The sequence below is a fragment of the Artibeus jamaicensis genome, unplaced genomic scaffold (genome assembly GCF_021234435.1).
Source record: "Artibeus jamaicensis isolate MK-2021 breed Jamaican fruit bat unplaced genomic scaffold, CSHL_Jam_final scaffold_847, whole genome shotgun sequence".
Taxonomy (NCBI): Eukaryota; Metazoa; Chordata; class Mammalia; order Chiroptera; family Phyllostomidae; genus Artibeus; species Artibeus jamaicensis.
Window position 1 is genome coordinate 8,079,074 of NW_026522057.1, and position 22,386 is coordinate 8,101,459.

General features: G+C 55.5%; 1 protein-coding gene across 6 annotated transcripts; it reads left to right on the plus strand.

Moving 5' to 3' along the window:
* The first annotated feature begins 7,640 nt into the window (after positions 1–7,640).
* Positions 7,641–21,708, plus strand: CSF3R (colony stimulating factor 3 receptor). Of its 6 annotated transcripts, none has more exons than XM_053660689.1 (18): positions 7,641–7,875; positions 9,135–9,183; positions 10,761–10,863; positions 11,179–11,397; positions 13,748–14,044; positions 14,970–15,093; positions 15,239–15,426; positions 16,191–16,360; positions 16,476–16,629; positions 16,727–16,806; positions 17,229–17,439; positions 18,358–18,546; positions 18,933–19,034; positions 19,660–19,806; positions 19,911–20,051; positions 20,256–20,349; positions 20,591–20,672; positions 21,098–21,708. In XM_053660689.1, the coding sequence occupies exons 4-18, from the start codon at positions 11,334–11,336 to the stop codon at positions 21,575–21,577; spliced, it is 2,523 nt and encodes an 840-aa protein (XP_053516664.1). In that variant the 5' UTR covers positions 7,641–7,875; positions 9,135–9,183; positions 10,761–10,863; positions 11,179–11,333; the 3' UTR covers positions 21,578–21,708. The 6 variants fall into 6 exon arrangements, with proteins under 6 accessions (XP_053516664.1, XP_053516665.1, XP_053516663.1 ...); XM_053660690.1 differs by having other exon boundaries at positions 10,806–10,863; XM_053660692.1 differs by lacking the exon at positions 7,641–7,875 and adding an exon at positions 8,752–8,849.
* Positions 21,709–22,386: the final 678 nt, after the last annotated feature.

A 22,386-nucleotide genomic window follows, 5' to 3' on the forward strand; every position in this document is an offset into this window, starting at 1 on the left:
GAGTGGAACTGGCGAACGCTGACAACTCTTCACAGTAATGTGGCTGGGAGTGGGCAGGAAAAGAGAGGGAAGTACCAAAAAGGAGATTATGTTGGAGGAATGGAAAGAACTGGATCATGGCGAGATGCTGCTGGCAGAACGTGAGGCAGGTGACCCAGAAGCACCATGGCCTAGACCCAGTGGTTACCCATACAGAGCGGGCGTCAAGCTGCCAGGGCTCAGAACCAGGTCTTGGCTCTGCTACTTTGCAGCTCTCTTGGTTTTCCCATCTTTGATATGGGGTAATGGTGACAACAGACCCTACCCCATAGAGCAGCCATGAACACTAAGCTAATGAATGCAAAGTACTTAAAGCAGCGCCTACCACCCAGGAAGCACTCAGTAGAGGGAGTCATGATAGTTATCATTAGTACAAAAGCAAAGGGAGAAATGACGGTAAAGATCACTAGGAAAACAGGAGGTGATGGTGAGGTCCATGCTGTTGCTATGGTATTGGTAGCTGAAGTGGAGAAGCCCCGGGAGATAACTGGACAACCAGAGTGTGGGTCCTTATCCACCTTATCCATGTAGCTGGTAAGGTCCCCGGATGGTGGTGTCAGGATGGTAGTGGAGAGGAGGACTATGGGGCAGGCATCCAAGTCAAGAGAATGAGACCAAGTGACTAGAGGCTAGTTTGAAGAGAGTGACAGGGAAGTAGAGGGTGACCACAGCTTTGCAGGCAATTCATATGAGGACACAGGAGCCACATCTAGAGTCAAGCCTGGAATGGATTAGGAGGAAATCCACCCACGCCCCTGGCTCTTGTTTACCTGGACTTTGGAAGAAGGAGCTGTCTCCAGTCATCAGGGCTGCTGGAAAGTGGTGTGGTATCCTTAGGGATGAGGTGACAGAGGTGCTGTGAAGGGCTTGAGGATATGAAAAGTCTGCTTATCAAAGACCATAACCACCTAGCTCTTTATTCACATGCTATCCTCACACCCAAGTGCAGGGTCTGGTTGATAGTAGGTGCTCAAAATCATCGGCTGGGTTAATGAGTGGGTGGGTGGACAGATGAATTCGTGGGTGGCAGGTGGATGAATGAATGGGTGGGATGAGTAGATAGATGCGTGGATAGATGATGGATGAGTAGGTGACTGGATGAGTTCAGTAGGTAGATGGATGAATGGGTGAGTGAGATGATGAAGGGAAAGAAGAGTGAGAAAGTGGACCATGAGAGTGGGTGAATAAATAAATGAATAAATTTGATAAGCTGGACATTCTAGGAAATATAGGTGAACAGCCTGGGAAGTCAGAGAGGTGATAGAGATAATATATCAGGCCTTCCCCAGAAGTCTAAATGACTCATAAAAACAGCTATATCTACAAGGAGATGGCAAAAGCCATCATCCCTCTGCACCCTGGTGCCCCTGAGCCCAGAGGCTTCTCTGTGGGCAGAAGCCCCCCGTCTGTGGCCCCTGGGTCTAGACTGGAGGGCAGAGGACATGGGACTAAGGGAGCACTGGCTACCTCTGGCAAGCCCCTTCCCTCTCAGGATCCAGGCCAGGCACCTCAGGAAGCAGAAGAGAATGCAAACCCCAGTCATCACAGGAGTTAAGGGCCTGCTTTTGCCTCTCTCTTGCTTTAAATAGGTCATTTGACTTCCAGCCACTTTTCCTTGCAAGACTTTTAGGGAAAATTGTCCCTGTCTTCTCCCTCCCACTCCCCTGCCTCAGTGCTGTGGAGACCTAAGCCAGCTTCGTGGATCCAGCTCCCTCACAGAAGGAAGCCCATGAGATGCGAAGAGGCTGGCCTGGCCTGGCCTGGCCTGTGGCTTCACGCTTTATCGGCTGCCCCCAACCCATGTGCCACAGGGTTGCAGAGGAGAGAGGCTTCCTCCAAGCCAAGATAAGCATCTGAGTTTTATCTCACCTCAGCCTCTGATCCCACCCCAGCTCCCACCCCCAGGACCATACCCCCTCCCCAGCCACACTACAGCAGGCCAGGCCCGGAGAGCAGAGATAAGGTCCCCTGGGCTAGCTGACCACAAGTGTGGGGTGGGAGGTCTTCCCCTTCACCCAGCGAAGCTAGAACTCTGCTTCCTTCCCTAGAGGTAAAGGCCCCAGGAGGGCATCTGGGCAACTACCCCAGCCTTTTGGCAGTTTGGGGCCTGCCTTTCACCCTCCAGCACTCAGCATTGATTACATCCCGATTGATTCATTTCTCGTTGGGGTGGGCAGCAATCTAAGAAAGAAAACCCTGCCCGTCTGTGCACCCAGGAAGCAGGAGCGTGCAGTGTTGCCTGCCAGTGGTTGGAAGAAACTCCTCCGGACCTTCAGACGTTAACCTGATGGCCACTGGGGAGCCCTCAGGCCAGAAAGCCCAAGTCTAACACCCCAGTTGCTCAGCACCCTTTCACAGATACCTCCTCCATGCCAGGCCCCATCCTGGGTGCTTGGGCCACAGATCCAGTCACTGCCTTCACAGAGAACCTGGGATCCCATGCGACCCACACCCAACCCATCCTGGGAAATCCAGGGGAGCTTCACAGAGGAGGTGACATGCAGCTGGGTTTTAAAGGGTGAAAGGGATTTTCTCAGACAGAGAAATAAGGAGAAAGGCACTCCAAGCAGCAGGAATGGTGTGGGGAAGGCCTAGAGCTGTGAAGAAAGAGCACATATGGGATTGGACCGCGATGGTAAATGGAATGGCTGGAATGAAGGGGAAGACAAGGCTGGGAAAGGGAGCAGGGAGAGGAGGCCCCAGCGTCGAGGAGGATCGGGGGCTGCTTTGAGGGCCTCGAGGCCGAGAGGAAGACTTGGAACTCTATCCCATGGGCAGCAAGGAAACAGCGGAAGGTTTTCAGTTGGACGGTGACTCGCTAGGGCTTGTGTTTCAGAAGAAGCTCTTCAGCTGAGTTGAGCAAGGGTGGTATGCCAGGGACAAAGTCAGGGGACCAGGAGGAGGGCTCTGGGGTCACCCCAAGGAGCACCAGTGGTGGCCTGACTCCTGAGATGGCAGTGAGGTAGGAGAAAAGGGGCAAAATCCACAGGGAGGGTTGACAGGCAGGATGAGGGGCATCGGGGGCATAGAGAAGTCCAGGTCAAGTCCAGGTCAAGTCCAGGCTTCCAGATGCCACTCACCAGGACAGAAAAGCAGGTTTTCAGGAGAAAACGTGGAGGAATTCAGTTGGGGGCCTGTTTAGTTTGGGATATCTGTGGAGTACCAAGGGTAGATGAGAATCTGAGAGGCAGGGCTAGGAGGTGCTATCCAAGGTCGTGCAAGGTCAATATCATCTCTGGGTCTAGCATGCAGGCCTGGCCCTACCTACCCCCACGCTGCCATTCCCAAGCCTGGGCTTCCTCCTTCTACCTCTTTCATGGCCTCCATACACACTCTTCCCCTCCCAGCCTCCACACTTTTGCTCTTCCTTTCTTCCTCTGTACAAATCCAACCCATCCCTCAAGTTCTAGCTGGGGTCCCACCTCAACCCAGGGGCTGGAGTGAAGATCCAGGCTCAGAGGTGGGGGAGGAAGGCAGGGGATTATGACAGCAAGAGCAGAGACCTGATTTAGAGCCCACCTCTGCTGCAAGCTGGCTTGTGACAGGGGGTAGGTCACTTTCCCTCTCCAGGCCTCAGGGAGAATTAGGAAAGGCCCTTGGCCCCAGGGAGCTCACTGTCTAGAAAGAGCCATAAGGCAAAACATAATCAGTGACTTTAGAGGTATATCGAATGCCTGAATTATACACATGGGGGGAAGTTTCTGGAGAAAGACTGAGTGTTTTCTCTGATCCTTGAAGAACGAACGGATGGAAATTCAACAAGCAGAGATGGAGGCAGAGGGGAGCACCCCAGGCAGAGAGAACAACCTGTGCAGGCAAGCAGAGAGTTTGGGGTGTGTTCAAGGAAGGATGAGTATTGAGATTCTGGTTTCTTTCTGAGTCAACAGCTCGGGCTTTTTGTAAGCTGGCAGTCCAAGCCAGGCAGCCTCCAGTAAACACCTGTTTGCACAATCGAGGTCACACACAGGGAGGTGTTTGCACAATGACCTGTTTGCACAATCTCAGCCGACTGCTGTATTCCAGCCAAGCCAACCCCTGGTGGATGAACACAGCCACCGCTTCCGGGTACTCGCCCTGGCTGGCCCACCTGCTCCTGCCTGGGCCCCTCTAGAACAGGCGGTCCCTCGCCCCACCCAGCAGCCCCACACGTCATGTGCAGTAACAGAAACTGAAAACCTCTGTTGGACCCTCCTCGGGGCTCCCTGACTGGGGTTTTCCAGCCCACCGAGGACACTCTGCCCAACGCAGGACAGGGCGGGGTCAGAAGGGCCGGAGGAGGAAGTATCCACAAAGCAGACGCTGGGGGTGTGTGGAGGGGATGACTCCACATCTGTCTCCTGCTTTCCATCTCACCAGAGTAAACATTTACTGAGCATTTACTATGTGCCTGGCTCCATTCCACAAGCATCACCTGCATTAGTTCACTGATTTCCCTCAAGAAACCCATGAAGCAGAATCTATTCTAATCCTCATTTTAAAGATGATGAAACTGAGACTCAGAGAGGTTAAACAACTTAAACAACCCAGGGTTATACGGCTAGTAAGTGGCAAACTCGAGAAGTCTGACTCTTCAGCCCCTGCTCCTAACCTCGCTACACTCTCATAACTTGGCCTGAAGTCTAACCTTCATCTCAGCGCTGCACCTCCATTTCCTGGTGCAGGTCCAAAGTGGAGGATACAGCGCAGAGGGGATCAGTAAAACCTTGTTCTGGAATTCTGACCTATACGGGTAGTGAAAAAGAACGAAATTTCATTGAACACCTACTACATGCTGGTTATTGTGCAAGGCTCCCATAGCTCATTTAATCCTCACAAAACCCCTGGGAGGACTCCTTATCCCTGAGACAGATAAGAAAATGGTGCTTGAAGAGGGTAAACAACTTCTCCAAGATTCCACAGCCCAGTAATACGCTCTGAGAGTCCCCTGCTCTGAGCATCCCCTGTGTGGCCTGCACTGTGCTAAGCCTGGAGGCAGAGACGGTTTCCACCCTCAAGGAGTTCACGGCCTAACAGAGGAGGCAGACAGCCCACAGGCCACCCGGTACCACAGGATCACCAGGAAAGATGCTCGGAGCAGGCTGCTCGTCTGAGCTGCCTGGTAGGCAGGACTGCCTAGCCTGCTGGAGGTAAGGGGACCAGCGAGAACAGACAGAGGTGTTCCAGAGCCTGAGGCAGGCAGGAAAACATAAGTGAATTCTGCATGACGTGTGTGACTAGAACGCGAAGTGGTCACCTGGAGACGCGGAGACAGACAGGCAGAGGGAGGAGGTGCCGAATCTCGGGGGATCTTGATTGTCCGATTAAAGAGTTAGGGTGGGAGGAAGGCACCCGGAAGAAGGGGGACCAGCGTGGTCAGGTGTGTGTGTAGGACACTCACTCCGCAGGCTGCTGGCAGAGAGCGGGGAGCCCAGCGGCAGGTTGGTGCATCCCCGTGAAGGATGCGGAGACCCGACAAAGGCAAGGAGAGGTGGTGGGGTCAGCGTGCAGGACAGGACAGGGCTCCATAAAGGCAGGAACTAAAGCTGTTTCTGCAGCCACTGTACCCCGGCACCTGCTCTAGGACTGTGTTTTCTGAATGATGAACGAGAGGCCCATTCTCCTTCATTCTGAACTGCTTGGTGTGGGAATGTGGAGAGGGGGTGTGAGGAAGGACTCCTGGGTCCCCGGTCCCGTGAACTGGGGGAGGTAGGGATGGCGACTGATTTACCAAGATGAGGCACGTGGGGGTCGGGAATAGGTTTGGTGAAGTGGAGGAAGATTAATCCACTCAATGCATTCATTCAACAAACCTGGACTGAGGACTCACCATGGGACAGGTAGTGTTGTACATGCTCCGGATAATGTTTTAAGTAAAATAGACTAAAATCCTTGCCATCGTGGAGCTTCCATTCTACTGGGAGAGGAGGAGCAGAGGCAGCCAATGTCCGATGGGGAAAAGGGATACAGGGGAAAAAAGAAGTACGGAGTCAGAGGCCGCAACGTTTTTTAAAGGGTGGTCAGAGACGGCCTTGATGAGGTGACATTTCAGCAAAGACCTGAAGAGGGGCGGGAGTGACCCACAGCATTATTTGGGGCGGGGAAAGAGTCCAGGCAGAGGAACAGAAAGTGCGAAGACCCTGAGGCAGGAGGAAGCCCAACAAGTTCAAGCAACAAGGAAAACGGAGAGACAGCAGCAGAGCAGGAAGGGGGAGAATTACAGGAAAGGGGTCAGGGAGCCAGTGGAGGTACCCCGGCTTGAAGAGGACCTTGTCGATCACTGAGAGGGGTTTGACCATGATGCTGAGTGAGGTGGAAGCCGCTGGGGATCCGAGCAGGGGATGACATGAACCAACTTCCGCTTGGTCAGCATCGCAGGGGCTGCGGGTGGCACCGCAGACAGGTGGGGGGATGAGGATGAGCGGAAGTAGGGGACCAGGGAGGAGGCCATCGCGATGACCTGAGTTTAAGTGATACTGGTATTTTCCGACTTTTTATCATAAAAATATTCAAACGCAGAGCCAAATTGAACTTTACAGTGAATCTACCCAGGACTCGGGTTATTCTGGCAAAAGAGTCCGTGGGACTTGCTGAGCCAGCAGGGCCTATGGCACATCTCGGGGGAGTTGCCACAGACAGCTGGGTATCTCAGCCTGGGACCAAGACCACGGCCCAGGTCTACCTCATCACACCAGACTCAGAAAGTCCATCGTTTCTAAAAGGATCATAGGTTATGGACACTCTGCTAGTCAGCTGGGACCTAACCTTTATTAAAATGTCATAAATCCAATAAACTATGAATTGCCTGACACTTCTTCAGAAAAATGCACAGAAAATTATAAACAATTGCAAGGGAATCATAGATGTAGACAATGAAAGATATAAAATGTAGTCTAGCTCACTCAATTCAAAAAGTGCTCACACCCCATCTGGTGTGGATCAGTTGGTTGGACGTCATCCCACAAACCAAAAGGTCACTGGTTCGATTCCCGGTCAGGACGTGTGCCTGGGCTGTGGGTTCAGGCCCAGGCTGGGGCATGCACAGAAGGCAAAGATAGATGTTTCTCTCTCACTTCAATATTTCTCTCCCTCTCTTTCTCTTTTCTTTCTCTCTAATATCAAAAATGAAATCAAAATTATTTTTAAATGTTCAGTGTAGCTAGCAGAATCTTTGTGTGTCAACCAGTGAGCAGATGAAGTCCTGAGTCTCACGGGTCTTCCCTCTGTGGCCCCAGCGTCCCCATTTCTCCATCCACTCAACCTATAGGCAATGACAGAGGATACGCTGTGGGGAGGGGGGCGCCGAGGAAGGTACTTTGTCTCACGAAATTCCCTGCAACCTGGAGGCTGCCCCCCTGAGTGAGGTGACCAGGGCCCCGAGGCTGGTGCCAAAAAGAGGCTCAGAGCTGAGCAAACCTTCCAGCCGGGGCCTGTCTCTGAGCGATGCTCCCCCAAGGCAAGGGGCATGGGAATGGCCCCCCGCTGGGTTGGACCCCGGGCGACAGGGCCTCAAAGCTCTGAGGTCAGGAAATCCGGAGACAGAGGAGCAGAGAAGGGGAACATCGTTGCCACATCCCCCAGCCCCTTTAAGACCCCCGAGGCAGGAAGGCTGCCCGGGCCTCACCAGCTTCCCTCCCAGGCTCCTTCCTGGGAGGAAGGGGCTGCCCGTGCCACAGCAACAGGGCAAGGGAGGGAAGGAGGCTGGCAGGTGTTGCAATCCACAGTCCCCCGGCCTGTCAGAGGCCAGGCCATTAACGACAGGGCTGGGGAGAGAAGCCAGACGGCAGCTGTTTTCAGGAACTTGGCTAAAGAGAGCGGAGACCGGGGAGGCCAGGCGGCTGCAGGGCCGCAGGCTCCAGCGTGAGTAGCGGGGCCCCAGGGAGAGCTGAGCCTTGATGAGGGCTCCCAGTCCTGTGGCCACTCCCCGCCCCCAGCTCTGCCAAGGGCCAGCACACAGGGGGCCCAGGGCTGGGACCAGAGCTCCTGCCTTTAGAGCTTGTCCCTTGGAACCAGGAGCCCTGGACACTAAGTCTCTTTCCTAGAGATGTCCCCACTTGGGGGGGGGGGCATTGCATCAGGTAAGTCACTAACAGCCGAATCTGAGGACACGGAGGTGGGCCCAGGGAAGGGCCCAATGGTTCTCCCTCTCGGAGCCTCTGCGCCTCCACCCCGCCCTGTCTCTAGCTCTGTATCACTGACGCTCCATTTCTCTTTCTGTTTCAACCCCTCTCCGGCTTGCCTGCGCTCCGAGTTTCCGTCTGTCTCGGAGTCTCGTGTGCCTCTCTCTGTCTCTCACGTTTCCCTCCATCTTTAGAATCTCAAACTCCCTTGGGTATCAGACCGTTTATCAGCCTCCAAGTGCCTCAGTCTCTCTGCTGTCAGCATCCTTGTCCCTGGGGCTCCTTCCTCTCCCCGTCTGACTCCGCACCTCTCCTGCCTGTCTTTATCTCCACGGGTCCCCCTCTCTGTCACTTCAGTCTGCGTGAGTGACTTCACGTTCTCACTCTTTCTGCCTTCTGTCTCTCTGAACCGCAGCTGAGAAGGTCTCTTCCCCTGTTCATTCCCAGCTCCCTCCTCCCTCCCTCCCTCCCTCCTCCCATAGAAACAACGTCCAGGTGAACTAGAGGAGAAAGCACAGGGAGAGGGGGGCGTGAACCGGAGAAGGGAGGGCAGGGGGAGAAGGCTGAGCGGAGGGACAGAAGAGGGCAGCAGACAGCGGGGGTGTGCTGCAGGACTCCACGGGCAGTGCGGGTCGCTGGGACCCAGCTACAGTCAGAAGTGCCCAGAGGAGACGGCTGCAGCCAGCGGAAGACTGGAGGGTCACGGAGCTGCAAGTAGGGGGCCCAGAAATGGGAGTCGTGCTGCCACGAAGTGTGACCTAGACAAAAGAGAGGGGCAGTCCCTGGAGGCTGGGACCACACAGCCCTTAGGCGGGGCAGGGGGCACTCAGCCGCGCTGGGTTCCATGAGGTGGTGCCCAGCACCACAGCACGTGAAAATAACAGTTATTGAGTGCTGTCTCCTTGCGGGCTCCGTGCTGAGGGCTTTTGTCACGGATCATCTGGTTTCATCCACACCGCAGCCCTGAGAGTGGGTGCTATTATTATCCCTCTTTCACAGATGGGGAAACTGAAGCTCAGAAAGTAACTTGGCCAAGGTCACGGAGCTGGTAAGTGGCAGCGCTGTGATTCAGACCAGCTGAGCTGACTCACAGCTGGGCTCCCAGCCCCTCTGCCCCAAGGGAGGAGACCACACTACAACAGGCCCCAAATCTCACTCAGCTGGGCTGGGGGCACCCCGGGCAGCCATGGGAGACCAGGGACTGATGACAAGGGTGCCAACACTCAGCAACCCAGGGGGAGGAATGGCCTTTGGGGTTTGAGGTTTGGTGGCCCACTCTGGATGGGAGCCAGCGGCGAATGGTCCCTCACTGGGTGTGGCTGGGCCTGAAGCTGACCTGTGCCAGTGCAGCACAGCTGAGGAGGCTCAAAAGCACATGGAGGTGGGAACCAGAGTCCCAAAATCTGGGCCAAAGAGGCTCAATCTTCCCCAGCACGTGCGTGGGGGGAGATCATCAAACGGGCATGCTGTCATGAGAAGGTTGCCAAGCACTGCCTGGCAGACCGAGGGGCTGTGAACAATGGGGCAGGTTTCTCACTACACAAAGCTACCAGGCCGAACAGCAAACGGAGGCTGAAATCCAGCTTCTTCTCCAGTGGCCCGGTCCTGGTGTGGGGCTGCATCTGGCCAGAGGGAGGGGCACTTTTCTCCTGATTAGCAAAAAAAGTGGCTTATGGGCCAGCCACCTGGGGTGGATCCTGCAACATGAGCAGATAGACTAGGCAGAGGTGTCAAACTCAATTTCACCAGGGGCCACATCAGCCTCACGGTTGCCTTCAAAGGGCCGAATGTAATTTCAGGACTGTATAACTGTAACTACTCCTTAACTAGGGGCAAGGAGCTCTGTGCTGCCGCCGGGTAAAACAAGGTGGAGGGCTGGATTCAGCCCTCCAGCCTTGTGTTTGCCGCCTGTGGACTAGAGGTTCGGTTTGATTAAGGCCCCTACAAGCGCGTAAACAGTCTCGGGTATCTGGCCAGTTCTTGCTCACACCTCTGAGAGGGAGAGAAAGGAGAGAAGCTTTCTCTCTTGTGAGCACAGGGGATCTTCTGGGACACCATCTGTGTTTTCGTGGGTGTACAGGCTGGCTCCTCAGCGACTCCCACTGGCCTGCCACCAAGAGTGTCAATTAGTGCTGGAGGATCAGGTGTCTGGACCCAAGACCCCAACGGGATCAGAGCGGAGGGTTAGGCTTGAAGCCCACCCCCAGCATACTTCCTGAGCTTGGAACTAATGCTCCCTCCACCTGGGGAACTGTCACCGTGACTACGGGACACCTGGCCCTGGAACGCCTGGTCCCAGAAGGCCTCCGGAGGTCTGTGCCCAGAACGTGGGGTGTATTAGACCCCTTGTGTGTCCCTCCCCTGCACCCCTTTCCCTTCAGCCATTGCCAAGGCTTCCCACAGGTGTAAGCCGACAGCCCCTTGCTTCAGCTGCTCTGTGGAGTTGTCCCTTTTTGCCAGGGAGCGTGTCTGACACTTCTGCCCTGGCTCACCCGGGAGAACCTGCCTCATACTCATGCATGAACAACCTGGATGTGCCAGGCAGTTAATACACCAAGGGACATCCCTAGACCAATGGGGACAGGCGTCGGTGGATAAATGTTTCCATATTCCCTCCCATTCAAGGGATAAACTGTCCCTTGAGTGGACACTTCTGTGGTGTGTACACAGCTCCTTGGAGAGTTCCAGCAAGATTGAGTCCCAACGGTTCACACAGGCGACCAGCTTGGTGGGTGACCTGCCCTGCACTGGCTTTCCCTTCGTACCTGTTTCATTCTCCATACTCCTGCACTCTGTTCCTGGGCTCTCCCTAAAATAAACCACCCGCATGCAAGCCCTCACCTCGGGCTCCTCCTTTGGAGTGGGGCGGGCAGCTAAGACAGAAGGGAAGGGGAGACAATGCTGTTCCTTGCTGCTCCTTTCCCTGCTGTCCCCCGGGAGGCAGTATAACAATAACAGTGGCTGTCACTCATAGCCATTTCCTGTGTGCCAGGTCTTCTTCCCAAAGCCCTATGTAGTAAAGCCTGTTACCCCCATTTTGCAGACAAAGAAACTGAGGCTCACGGAGGTCAAGTAACCTGGCCAAAGCCACACTGTGGCAGAACGAGAATTGAGCTCGGCTGTGACGCCAAAGTCCAAGACCTTAACCATCCCCCCACCCCACCCCACCCGCCTGCATGTGAACGCCGACCTGGCACCATGGTGGGGCTGGGAGCCTGGAGCCTGCCCACAGCTGCTCTGATCCTCCTGCTGCTCCCCAGAAGTGAGTGGGGTCGGGGCTGGGGGGCTGGGGTGAGAGGGGAGTTACAGGGGGAGATATCAGGGGTGGAGGGCAGAATTAAGTCCCTGCACTGACACACTGCCCCGGGGGTTCCTAGAAAATCCCTAGAGAATCAAGAGTGGACCATAGATATGGGATAGCTGGGCTCCTGTCCACAGACTTTGAGGAAGGTGAGAGGCTGAGCAAGTCAACCTGGAAAAGGCCAGGGTCCCCAGATCCTGTCTGCGAATTTCTGCCCGGCTGTCACAAGGAACCTCTGACTTCTGTGCAGTCTTCACGGGCAGCAAAGGGATCAGGGCAGGAGCCAGAAGGAGGTAGGTTTCATCCTGAAATAGGAAGCCCAGGCAGAGTTCTCCTACTATCAAAACTCTGTCTCGAGAGGTAGAGACCCTCCCGTCCCTGGGGGTATGCAAGTTGAGGCTAGGATTGACAGGGATCTTGCATGACAGGGGTCAGCAAACTTCGTCTGATAGTAATATTCAGGCTTTGCAGGAAGAGGCAGTCTCTGTTGCATGTTCTTATTTGATTTAGGTTTGGTTTGGTTTTATCCCTTTAAAAATGTAAAAGACCACCCCAGCTGGTGTGGTTCAGTGGATTGAGCACTGGCCTGTGAACCAGTCACCAGTTCGATTTCCAGTCAGGGCACATGCCTCGGTTGTGGGCCAGGCTCCCAGTAGGAGGCGCATGAGAAGCAACCTCACATTGATGTTTCTTTCCCTCTCCTTCTCCCTCCCTTCCCCTCTCTAAAAATAAATAAATGAAATCTTTTTTTTTTTTTAATGTAAAAGACCTTCTTAGCTGGCAGGCCATACACATACACACACAAACAGGCAATCCTTGCCCTGTTGGAGAGGACATGGCCTCAGGTGGAGTTTTGAAGTGAACAGTTTTGCAAGGCTGCTTCCTGTCTGAGATTCTGAGTCTGGGAAGTGGTGAGACCCCATGAACTTGCTCTGTGACCCCAGGCAAAGTGTTCCTCCTCTTAGAGCCTCAGCATCCCCAACAGGAAAATGGTCCAAAGGACACGTGAGAGAGAAGGCACGGTGGGCAAAAGGCGGTGCTCTATTCAATACATATGCACCTCGGGCTACTCTGTGCGAGGCACTGGGAATGCAGAAGTGAGCAAAACAGGCAACGTCTCTGGCCTCAGGGAACCTATGGTCTAGCTGGGGACACAGACAAGCAAGTAACCATAAGTATGGAGGATACTCCATAAGTATGACTCCATAAGTATGGAGGATAGTAAGAGCTTTGGGAAAGCTCAGGGGGCTTGGCGTGGTCTGGTTGGTCAGTGCCTGGTCTGGTTCCCCTCAAGATGCCTAAACGTTAACCAGGTGAAAGAGGGGTGGGAGGAGAAGAGCACCTCAAAAAGCAACAGCAGAGGCAAAGATTCGGAGACTGAAGAGAGCATGGTGTTTTCAAGGAGAAGCGAGAAGCCAGGGTGACTGGAGCTGAGAGAGAATGGTCTGAGCTGGAAGTGGGAAGGTCAGGCGGTGGCAGCCAGGCCACAAGGGCCATGAGAAGGCGCTGGGTCTTTATCCTAATCAGGGCAGCAAATACCACCAGCCAGATACTGTTCCAAGTGCCTTACACACAATATCGCATCGACTGCCTCCAGCAACACTAAGGTAGAGACTATTTGTGTCCCCACTTTACAGATGAGAAACCTGAAGCACAGAAAGCTTCAATAACATACCAAGGTCACAGAGTTAGTAAGCAATAGGATCCGGCTCTAAACCTCCGCAGTCCAGTCCCCAAATCCCTTGCTCTTATCCATCCCACAATGCTGCCTTTTGGAGCAGTAACAGGCCACTGAAGTGCTGTGGTTGAGGTGCGGAAACACAATCAGATCTGAGCTCTGAAAAGATTGCTGTGGCTTCAGGGTTCTTATCACTCTAATCACTGCTTTCCCCATCCTCAGGGAGGGCTCCAGGGAGGGGTGTAGACTCTATCTGGTTGTGTCTGGAGCAGGCTTGCAAGAGCTAATTGTGCATACCTCTTCTTCCCAAGTTCACATTCAGTGAAGTCATGCCAGTAGCTTGCAATCCGCCGACGTGGGAATATTTCACCAGGGAAAGCAGCCCATACTACACATCGGGATGGCTTTGCCTCTGCATAGCCAGCTGATGAACTTTCACCTACACATCACTACCTCTGTCTCCTCCCCAAGAGCCTCCCACAGTCCCAAACACGGCTCCCCATTCCAGCTCCTACATCTCAGGGGGTGAGGCAAAAAGGTGAGGGCTCTGAGTCTAGGACCACAAAGTCCTAGCCTCCGGCCCGGCTCTGCCAGGCCCAGGAGTCACGTGTGGCCCCTTGTCTTCCATCCCAGGCCTGGAGGAGTGCGGGTACATCAGCCTCCCAACCCGCATTGTCCACCTGGGAGATGCCATCACGGCCTCCTGCATCATCAGCCAGAACTGCAGCCACCTGGGCCCAGAGTCGCAGATTGTGTGGAAACTGGGGACAGAGCTTCAATCCGGGGGGAGGCAGCAGCGCTTGCCGGATGGGACCCAGGAATCCACCATCACCTTGCCCCACCTCAACGACCCACGGGCCCTTCTGTCCTGCTACCTGCGCTGGGGCCACAGCCTGCAGATCCTGGACCAGGCTGAGCTGCAGGCAGGCTGTGAGTCCCTGCAGCCGTCCACCCGCTCTACCTCCAGGGCCCGCCTGCCAATACTAATGAAAGCTATTCTTCCTCAAGCTCTTGCTCAATAAGCACTTTATGGGCTCGATAATAGGCCATCTTCCTTCCTAGTGGATGGTGCTGTTTAGCCCCATTTCTCAGATGAGGACACTAAGGTTCAGAGAGGGTAAGTGATGAGCTGAATGAAGGTCACCAACTGGTAAGGACGGAGTGAAGATTGGTAACAGGCAGTGTGGCTTGGGAGCCCGGGTGGTGACTGCTGCTCTGCGTGGCTGCCGGGCATGTCCGACCCCCAGCCACAGGAGGGTGTGTCTGGGGAGGACGTTCCCTCCCAGCCGGGCTTGCTCCCAGCCTCTCCCCCACCCCAGCTGCAGCCTTCTGCACAAATTGCAGAGAATGGAGTTTGCGCCAAGCCCACACCTAAGAAAAAACGAAGACAGAGAAGGTTCTTATATAAAAATCAGTAATAGTACAGCTAATGCTTACATAGCACTTACTATGCACCAGGCACTGCTCCGAGCACTCGACATTAGTAAGTCATTCATCCCTTACAAGAACCGTAGGGGTAGGTACATTACCATCTACCCCATTTTACAGAGCAGGAAACCGAGCAGTTGAGCAACTTCGAGATCACACGGCTGATCAATGGCAGGACCAGGATGAAAACCCAGGCTCCACCCTGTCACTGTGGAAGGGGGTGCAGTTGAGGGGGTCGAGGTTCCCTCATGCTCGTCCCTGGACATGCCTATAACTTGGTTTCCCCAAAGGCCGCACAGAGACAGGCGGATAGACAGAGTGACCCCGGAGGGAATGGCCCCTCGCGGGGAAACAAGGCCAGCTGGTCCCAGTGGCAGCTTTCTGAGTGGTCCTACCCAGACCCTCACACTCCCCATCCTGTGCGCAGACCCTCCCGCCACGCCCCACAACCTGTCCTGCATCATGAACCTCACCACCGACAGCCTCACCTGCCAGTGGGAGCCAGGACGTGACCCCCACCTGTCTACCAACTTCACCCTAAAAAGCTTCAAGTGAGTAGGGGGTCTCCATTCCTTGGGGCCCTGGGGTGGGGCACAGGGAGGACTGTGGGGATGGAGGAGACAGGGGCAAAGATGGCAGGGAGAAGGGAGCCTTGGTGTCCCCTCTGCTTGACACCCACACCTGGCCTGTTGGCAGGAGCCGGGGCCACTGCCAGGTCCGAGAGGAAGCCATCCCGGACTGTGTGCCTGAGCACGGGCAGAGCCGCTGCTCCATCCCCCGCAAGCATCTGCAGCTCTACCAGAGCATGGGCATCTGGGTGCAGGCAGAGAATGTGCTGGGGACCCGGGTGTCGGAGCAGCTGTGCCTCGATCCCATGGACGCTGGTGAGTGACGCAGCGGGTGTGGGGGAGGGAAGAGGCCTCCACAAAAGACAGACCCAGAGAGGCACCAGGAGGGAAACAGAGACCCAGCAACGAGCAAACAGACACTGGAAGACCTAGAGATAGAGAAGGGAGACAGAGACAAGACAGGGGTGCAGCTGCAGACGGAGGCGTGGAGAAAACGCAGACGCAGGGACACCCATTCATTCTCTCGGCAAATTTCCCGAAGTGCCAACTATGTGCTAAGGCACTGTTCTGGGTGCGAGGGAAACAGCAGTGAACAGAGGGCAAAAATCCTGTCCCTGGAACGTTACACCCGAGGGGGCAAAATAAGTAAAACAGAATGTCGCTGAGGGTAAGTGTGATGGGGGAATTGATGGGGAAGGGGCGGGAGGGCTGGGGGTGGGCAGCAGTTGCTATTTCAGTAGGTGGTCCGGGAAGGCCTCACTGAGGTGACATCTGACAAGATCCTTGAAGGAAATGAGGGAGTAAGGCACCGGAAACGTGCAGGGACACCCAGGGCAAAGGCCCTGGGGCAAGACAATGAAACAGACCTGGAGAGAAAGACACATACTCAGAGACGGGGCACAGAACCATGACGACATAGAGATGAAGAGACACACAGAGGGCAAGGAAGAAGGACACAGGGACCATGTGAATGGAGAGCCAGGGAGAAAAATGGAGCCACGGGCAGGGGGTAGTGGGAGCTAAGGCAGTGCCCCATGCAATGGGGCAGAGAAAGGGCCTGACCGGCCCTCTCCTTGCAGTAAAACTGGAGCCCCCAACGTTGTGGGCCCTGGACCCCAGCCCTGAGCTGGCCAAACCCCAGCCGGGCTGCCTACAGTTGCGCTGGGAGTCACGGAAGGCAAGCCTGTACATAGAACAGAAGTGCGAGCTGCGCCACCAGCCACAGCTCGGAAGAGCCAGCTGGACCCTGGTGAGGTGGAGGGTCTCCTCAAGAGCCCGGGGTGGGGTGGCTGAGGGGAGAGTCAGTTGAGCTGGCCCTGAAGGGCATAGGAATCCAGGCTCAGAGCCAGGTCCTGTCCCACCAGGTAGGACCCCTGCCCTCCAGCAGCCTCCAGCACAAGCTCTGTGGGCTCATCCCTTCCAAAGTCTACACCCTGCAGATGCGCTGTATCCGCTGGCCCCTGCCTGGCCACTGGAGTGACTGGAGCCCCAGCCTGCAGCTGACCAGTTCACTACGGGGTGAGTGGGCAGGGCGGGGCTGGGAGCAGCCGTCAGGACCCAGGCCCGCCTCCAGGGCCCTCCCTGCCCAGCACCCCTCCTCTCACTCCATCCACAGCCCCCAGCGTCAGACTGGACACCTGGTGGTGGCAGAGGAAGCTGGACCCCCGGACCATGGATGTGCAGCTGTTCTGGAAGGTGACCCCCCTCTGAAAGCCACCCCTGAGACTTCCTTCAACCCACACAGACCCCTGTGGGCTGGGGCTCAGGAGTCTGCCGGGTCTGGGAGGCTTGGACGCATTTGTGCGTGATTTGCATGCAATTCTGCACGTGCCTAAGAAGCAGGGTAGTGCCCTTCTGGACTCACCTATAGCAAAGGGTTGGCTCAGTGAATAGTTGAGTGCCTGCTGCATACACTGACTCACTTCTTCCCTCCTAGGACCTGGCACAGGGTAACAGAGGGAGGGAGGGAGGGAGAGAGGGAGGGAGGGAGGGAGGCTGGCTGGCTCCCAGCCTGGAGGGCTCAGCTCCTATTGTCCGGCAACCCCATCTAGAAGCTCTGCCCCACTCAGGGTAAGATGGGCATCCCCCTTATCTTTTTCCTCCTGTGCCCACCACAGCCAATGCCCCTGGAGGAAGGCAACGAGCAGATCCAAGGGTACCTGGTCTCCTGGAGACCCTCAGGCCAGGCTGGAGCAGTCCTACCCCTCTGCAACACCACGGAGCTAAACTGCACCTTCCACTTGCCTTCCGAAGTCCAGGAGGTGGCCCTTGTAGCCTATAACACCGCTGGGACCTCTCCTCCCACCCCTGTGGTCTTCATGAGGAAAGGTGAGAGGGGCAGCAGCTAGGAGAGCATGGTGTTTAAGCATGTGCACTTGAAGACTTGACTGCCTGGGGTCCAATCTAGTCCTACTGCTTGCTAACAGTGTGACCTGGGCAAGTTACTTAACCTCCCTGGCCTCTGTTTACTCATCTAGCAAATGGGGAGGATAGCAGCACCCACCTCAAAGGGTTGGCGTGAAGATTACATGAGCTAAGACATGCGCCTGGCACCAAGCAGCTGCTCAATAGGCAGGAGCTATGACCATCACGAGCCCGACCCAGGTTAAGCTGGTGGTGGCGCCTGCGCACAGTCCATCCTGCCGAGCCAGGTGGGAGAGAAAGCCCATCTGCGGTCTGTGCTTTCCCAGCTGCAGCGCAGTCCCTTAGCGAACTGCTCATTCTCCAGAGGTCAGCTGCCACCACCCCCAGGGTCCCCTGAACACGGGTCCTCACAAGGTGAGACTCACAATAACAAAAGCTAATATTCCCACTGACTAGCCAAACGACCTTCGATGTTACTTAATCTCTCTGTGTCTGTTTTCTCATTGACAAAACGGGAACAGCAGTAGTGCCCCTGCCCCGCCCCACACGTGGGACTTAGCATGCACCAAGGACTGTACCAGGCACATACCAAGAACTGCACAGTGATAGTTAGCTTTTGTGATTGTTGAGCAACGCTCTACACCAGGCACCACACACTAGGCTTGCCCCACGCATCATCTCACCTAACCTGCACTGAAACCCTGTGAGGGAAGAACTTTTACCATCATGTCCATTTAACAGAGGAGGAAACTGAGGCTCAGATGTTGACTTGCTCGAGGTCACCCAGTTTGTAAACAGCAAAGCCAGGACTTAAACCCAGGTTTCTGGCTCTAGGGCCTGCTTTCTTTTCACCTCCTTGCCATCTTCTTCTAATGTCTACAGGCCCGCCGCTGCGTGGACTCCGTACCACGGCCCGAGACCCCCACAGCCTCTGGGTGGGCTGGGAGCCCCCGAGCCCTCAGCCTCGGGGCTATGTGATTGAGTGGGGCCCGGGGCCCCCCAGCCCCAGCGGCAGCCCTAAGACCTGGAAAATGGAGCAGAATGGCAGCATTGCAGGGACCCTGCTGCAGGGTGAGGCGGCCCAGGGTGGGGGCAGGTGGGCAGGGCTGGGAGGTGGGGAGGCAGAGGCAGGGGCAACCTGAACCGCCCCAGCAAGCAGATTCCCGAGTCTTCCGTGAGCCTTCACTGGTCTCACCTCTTATACGCAGAATCAGGAAGTTCTCCTCAGAGTCTAACTGGATCCTCTCTTGCTACAGCCCGGACTCTGCTACCTTTCTAGTTCTCTTTCCCAGTTTTTTTCCCCTCACCCCTACCAAACGGCCTGCAAAAGAGACTGCAGAGGCCAACCCTGCAGTGTGAGGCCCAGGTTATCCCTCACGAGAGGTCTGAGGTCAGCCCCTGAGGGTCAGCCGAGCTTATCCCCTAATCAGGGTGCCTACCCCGTCCTCTCTCTGCAGAGAACATCAGGCCCTTTCAGCTCTACGAGATCACTGTGACCCCCTTGAACCAAGGCACCATGGGACCCCCCCAGCACATCTACGCCTACTCCCAAGAGACGGGTTCGTCAGCCACCAGGCCCCTTCTCAGAACCCTCTCCTCTCTCTCTAGTCCTGCCAGGGCTCCAAGAATCAGGACTGAGTGAACATCTCCTTCCTCCCCTCTGTCTGGCCCAGACATGGTTCCTCCCAATCCTGAGATTGCCCCAGGCTTACGCTGGACCCCGGTGTAAGCAGCTAGAAAGAAGTCAGGCAGTGGGGTGATAGAAATTAGGCAGTGAGTTCAGCAGAATTCAGGGAGCAAGTATGGCAAAAATCAATCAGTTGTCCTGACAGAAATGAGATGCCACATGGGACAGAAATAGAGAGGGGCCCGGCATAAATTCAGAGAGTGAGTGGCAGAAACTGAAAACTGAGTCAGACAAAGAGGCCTGGCAGAAATCAGGGAGCGGGGCTTCGGAGTCAGAGAGAAGCAGGTTCAGACCCTGCCTGGCTCAGCCACTTTTTAGCTGATGGGATTCAGTCAAAGTTCCTGAGAAAATGAGGCTTGGACACAAGTCCCCTCGGACTCTCTTCTGTCACGCACCCAGCACTATGTCCCAGTTCTAGGGTCTGGGGAGCCACAAGAAGTCCAGCTGGGCCTTCCACTCTGCCCCCATCAACCCTGAACCCCTCTCTCCTCCGGCAGCCCCCGCCCACGCCCCAGAGCTACATCTGAAGCACATTGCCAAGACGTGGGCCCAGCTGGAGTGGGTGCCCCAGGCCCCTGAGCTGGGGAAAAGCCCCCTCACCCACTACACCATCTTCTGGACCAATGCTCAGCACCAGTCCTTCTGTGAGTCTATCCTCAGCCCCAGAATGCCCAGGACGGGGTGCTCGGCAGCCAAGGAGAGAGCCTCAGCATCCAGGCCCAGGCTAATCATTCTCTTCTGCTCCCAGCCACCATCCTTAACGCTTCCTCCCATGAGTTTGTCCTCACTGACCTGGAGCCTGCCACCCTGTACCACATCCACCTCATGGCTACCAGCCAGGCAGGAGCCACCAACAGTACAAGCCTCACCCTGATGACCTTAGCTCCAGGTAAGGAGAGAAGGGGGCTGGACAGACAAGGTCAACAGGGAGGGTGTCTCACAGAAAGGATCTCCATTTTGGAGTAGACCGGGCTTGTCTGGATCTCCTGGTCCGAGGAGGAAACCCAGCTCTTCCCCTGGATCTCAGTCTGAGGGAGGAGGTCCAGCCTTACTAGTGTGAACGCTCCCCCCTTTGGCTTTCCCCTCATCCCAGGAGAGTCCAAGCTGCACATCATCCTGAGCCTGTTCAGCCTCCTGCTCTTGCTGCTCTGCCTCTGTGGGGCCGTCCGGCTCTGCTGCAGACCCAGGTGAATCAAGAGATCGGACACCCTGATACCCCTCCCCACCAGAAAGTACAGGCCCGCGTGGGCCAGCCTAAGTCCGTCCCAGCCTTCCCAGGCCTCACGCCCCATGTCTGGGAGTCAGCCCCCCCACCTTCTCCTCTCTGCCCGTAGCAGCTATCCCTTCCGCTGCTGGGAATGGGTGTAAGAAAGGATGGGAAGATGTGAGGGCATGCGTGACCCTGCCTTCGCCTGCCCCCTTCTCCAGCAGGAAGAATCCCCTCTGGCCAAGTATCCCTGACCCAGCCCGCAGCAGCCTGGGCTCCTGGGTGCCTACCACCATGGCAGAGGTGAGAACTCTGGAGGAAGAGGGACATGGGGCTGGGGGTGTTGGCCCAGGCTCAAAGCGAAGGGATGCCCCTCTGGGGATGAATACTCAGGTCTTCCCTTCACTTCCTAGCAAGATGCCCTCCCTTTGAAGTAAAGCAGACCTGAGTTTGCATCCAGTTCTACCCATTTCAAAGGCCCAGACATCTCACTGTGAAATGGGACTAATCCCACACAGAATCACTGGGGAGATGAACCAAGCTAAGTCTGAACAGCACCTAACACGTGTCATGAACACATGAGATATTCTGCAGAAGCAACTCTTTGAGTTCCAACAGAGGGCAGTGGGAAGGTACCCACTCAGGACCTTCCCCAACTCAGGAAGGGGCAGTGGCTGGGGCAGACATCTGAAAGGAATCATGCCCTTACTACCTGTCCTTGCGTGCAGGAGGTCTTCCAGCTGCCCAGCCTTTGGGACCCCAGCTTGCCACCCATCACCAAGATCACGGTTCTGGAGGAGGAAGAGAAGAAGCCAGGGCCCTGGGAGTCCAACGACAGCTCAGCAACCTGTAGTCTTCCCACCCTGGTCCAGGCCTATGTGCTCCAGGGGGACCCGAGAGCACCTTCTATGCAGCCCCAGTCGCAACCTAGCAGCAGTGAGCAAGTCCTTTATGGACAGGTGCTAGGCAGCCCCACCAGCCCAGGACAAGGGCACTACATCCGTTGCGACTCCACTCAGCCTCTCTTGGGGGGCCTCACCCCAAGCCCCAAGCCCTATGAGAACCTCTGGTTCCAGAGCAGCCCACTAAGAACCCCAGAGCCTCTAGTCCCAAACCAGGAGGATGACTGTGTCTTTGGGCCACTGATTGACTTCCCCCTTCTGCAGGGACTCCAGGTCCATGGGGTAGAAGGGTTGGGGGGCTTCTAGGGCTTCCTGGGATGCCCCAGCTCTGTCTGCCTCAAGAAATGCAAAGACACTCCTAGTTCCCCTGAGGCTCCCGGCATGCCTCCGCCATGCTCCCAGTGCCCATGGGCTGGGCCTCCCTTTTTTTTTTTTTTTTTAAGAAAGAAGGGAAAGGAGGGAGAAATAGAGGGAAACATTCATGTGTGGTTGCCTTTCGTGTGTCCCCTACCAGGGACCTGGCCAGCAACCTAGACACGTGCCCTGACTGGGAATCAAACCAGTGACCCTTTGGATCACAGGCCAGCACTTAATCCATTGAGCCACACAAGCCACGGCCCTCCCACTTTAAAAGGCAGAGACTGTTTCATCCAGCCTGCCTACTGATCTTTTGTGCTTACTTCCTGTAATTTCGGTCTCTCAAACTGCTTTATGGTTTGGTTTAGTTTGGGTGTTACTTTGAGGAACACTTTGCATGTGCCTGAGTCTCTGCTCTTTTTCTTTTCAGAGGGGCGGAGGGATGTGCCCTTCAAAATTGCTGGTTGGTTTATTTCTCCTTCATTCATTCAGTCAACCAGAACCCCATGTGGCAGCAGGGACTCAAAAATGACATAGCTCAGTCCATCCTCAAAGAGCTCCCACTCTATGGTGGAGACTTGAAAACGGATGACTGGGACACAGTAGCCAGGGTACCCGGAAGTAGTCACAGAGCAGGATACAGACCTCAGAAAATGGTAACCCCTGTTGGGAAAATAGAATTAAAAACAAAATCTCCCACCAACCTAGAAAACCTCTCTAGAAGGACAGAAAAGGAAGAAAAGAGTTTTATTATTGAA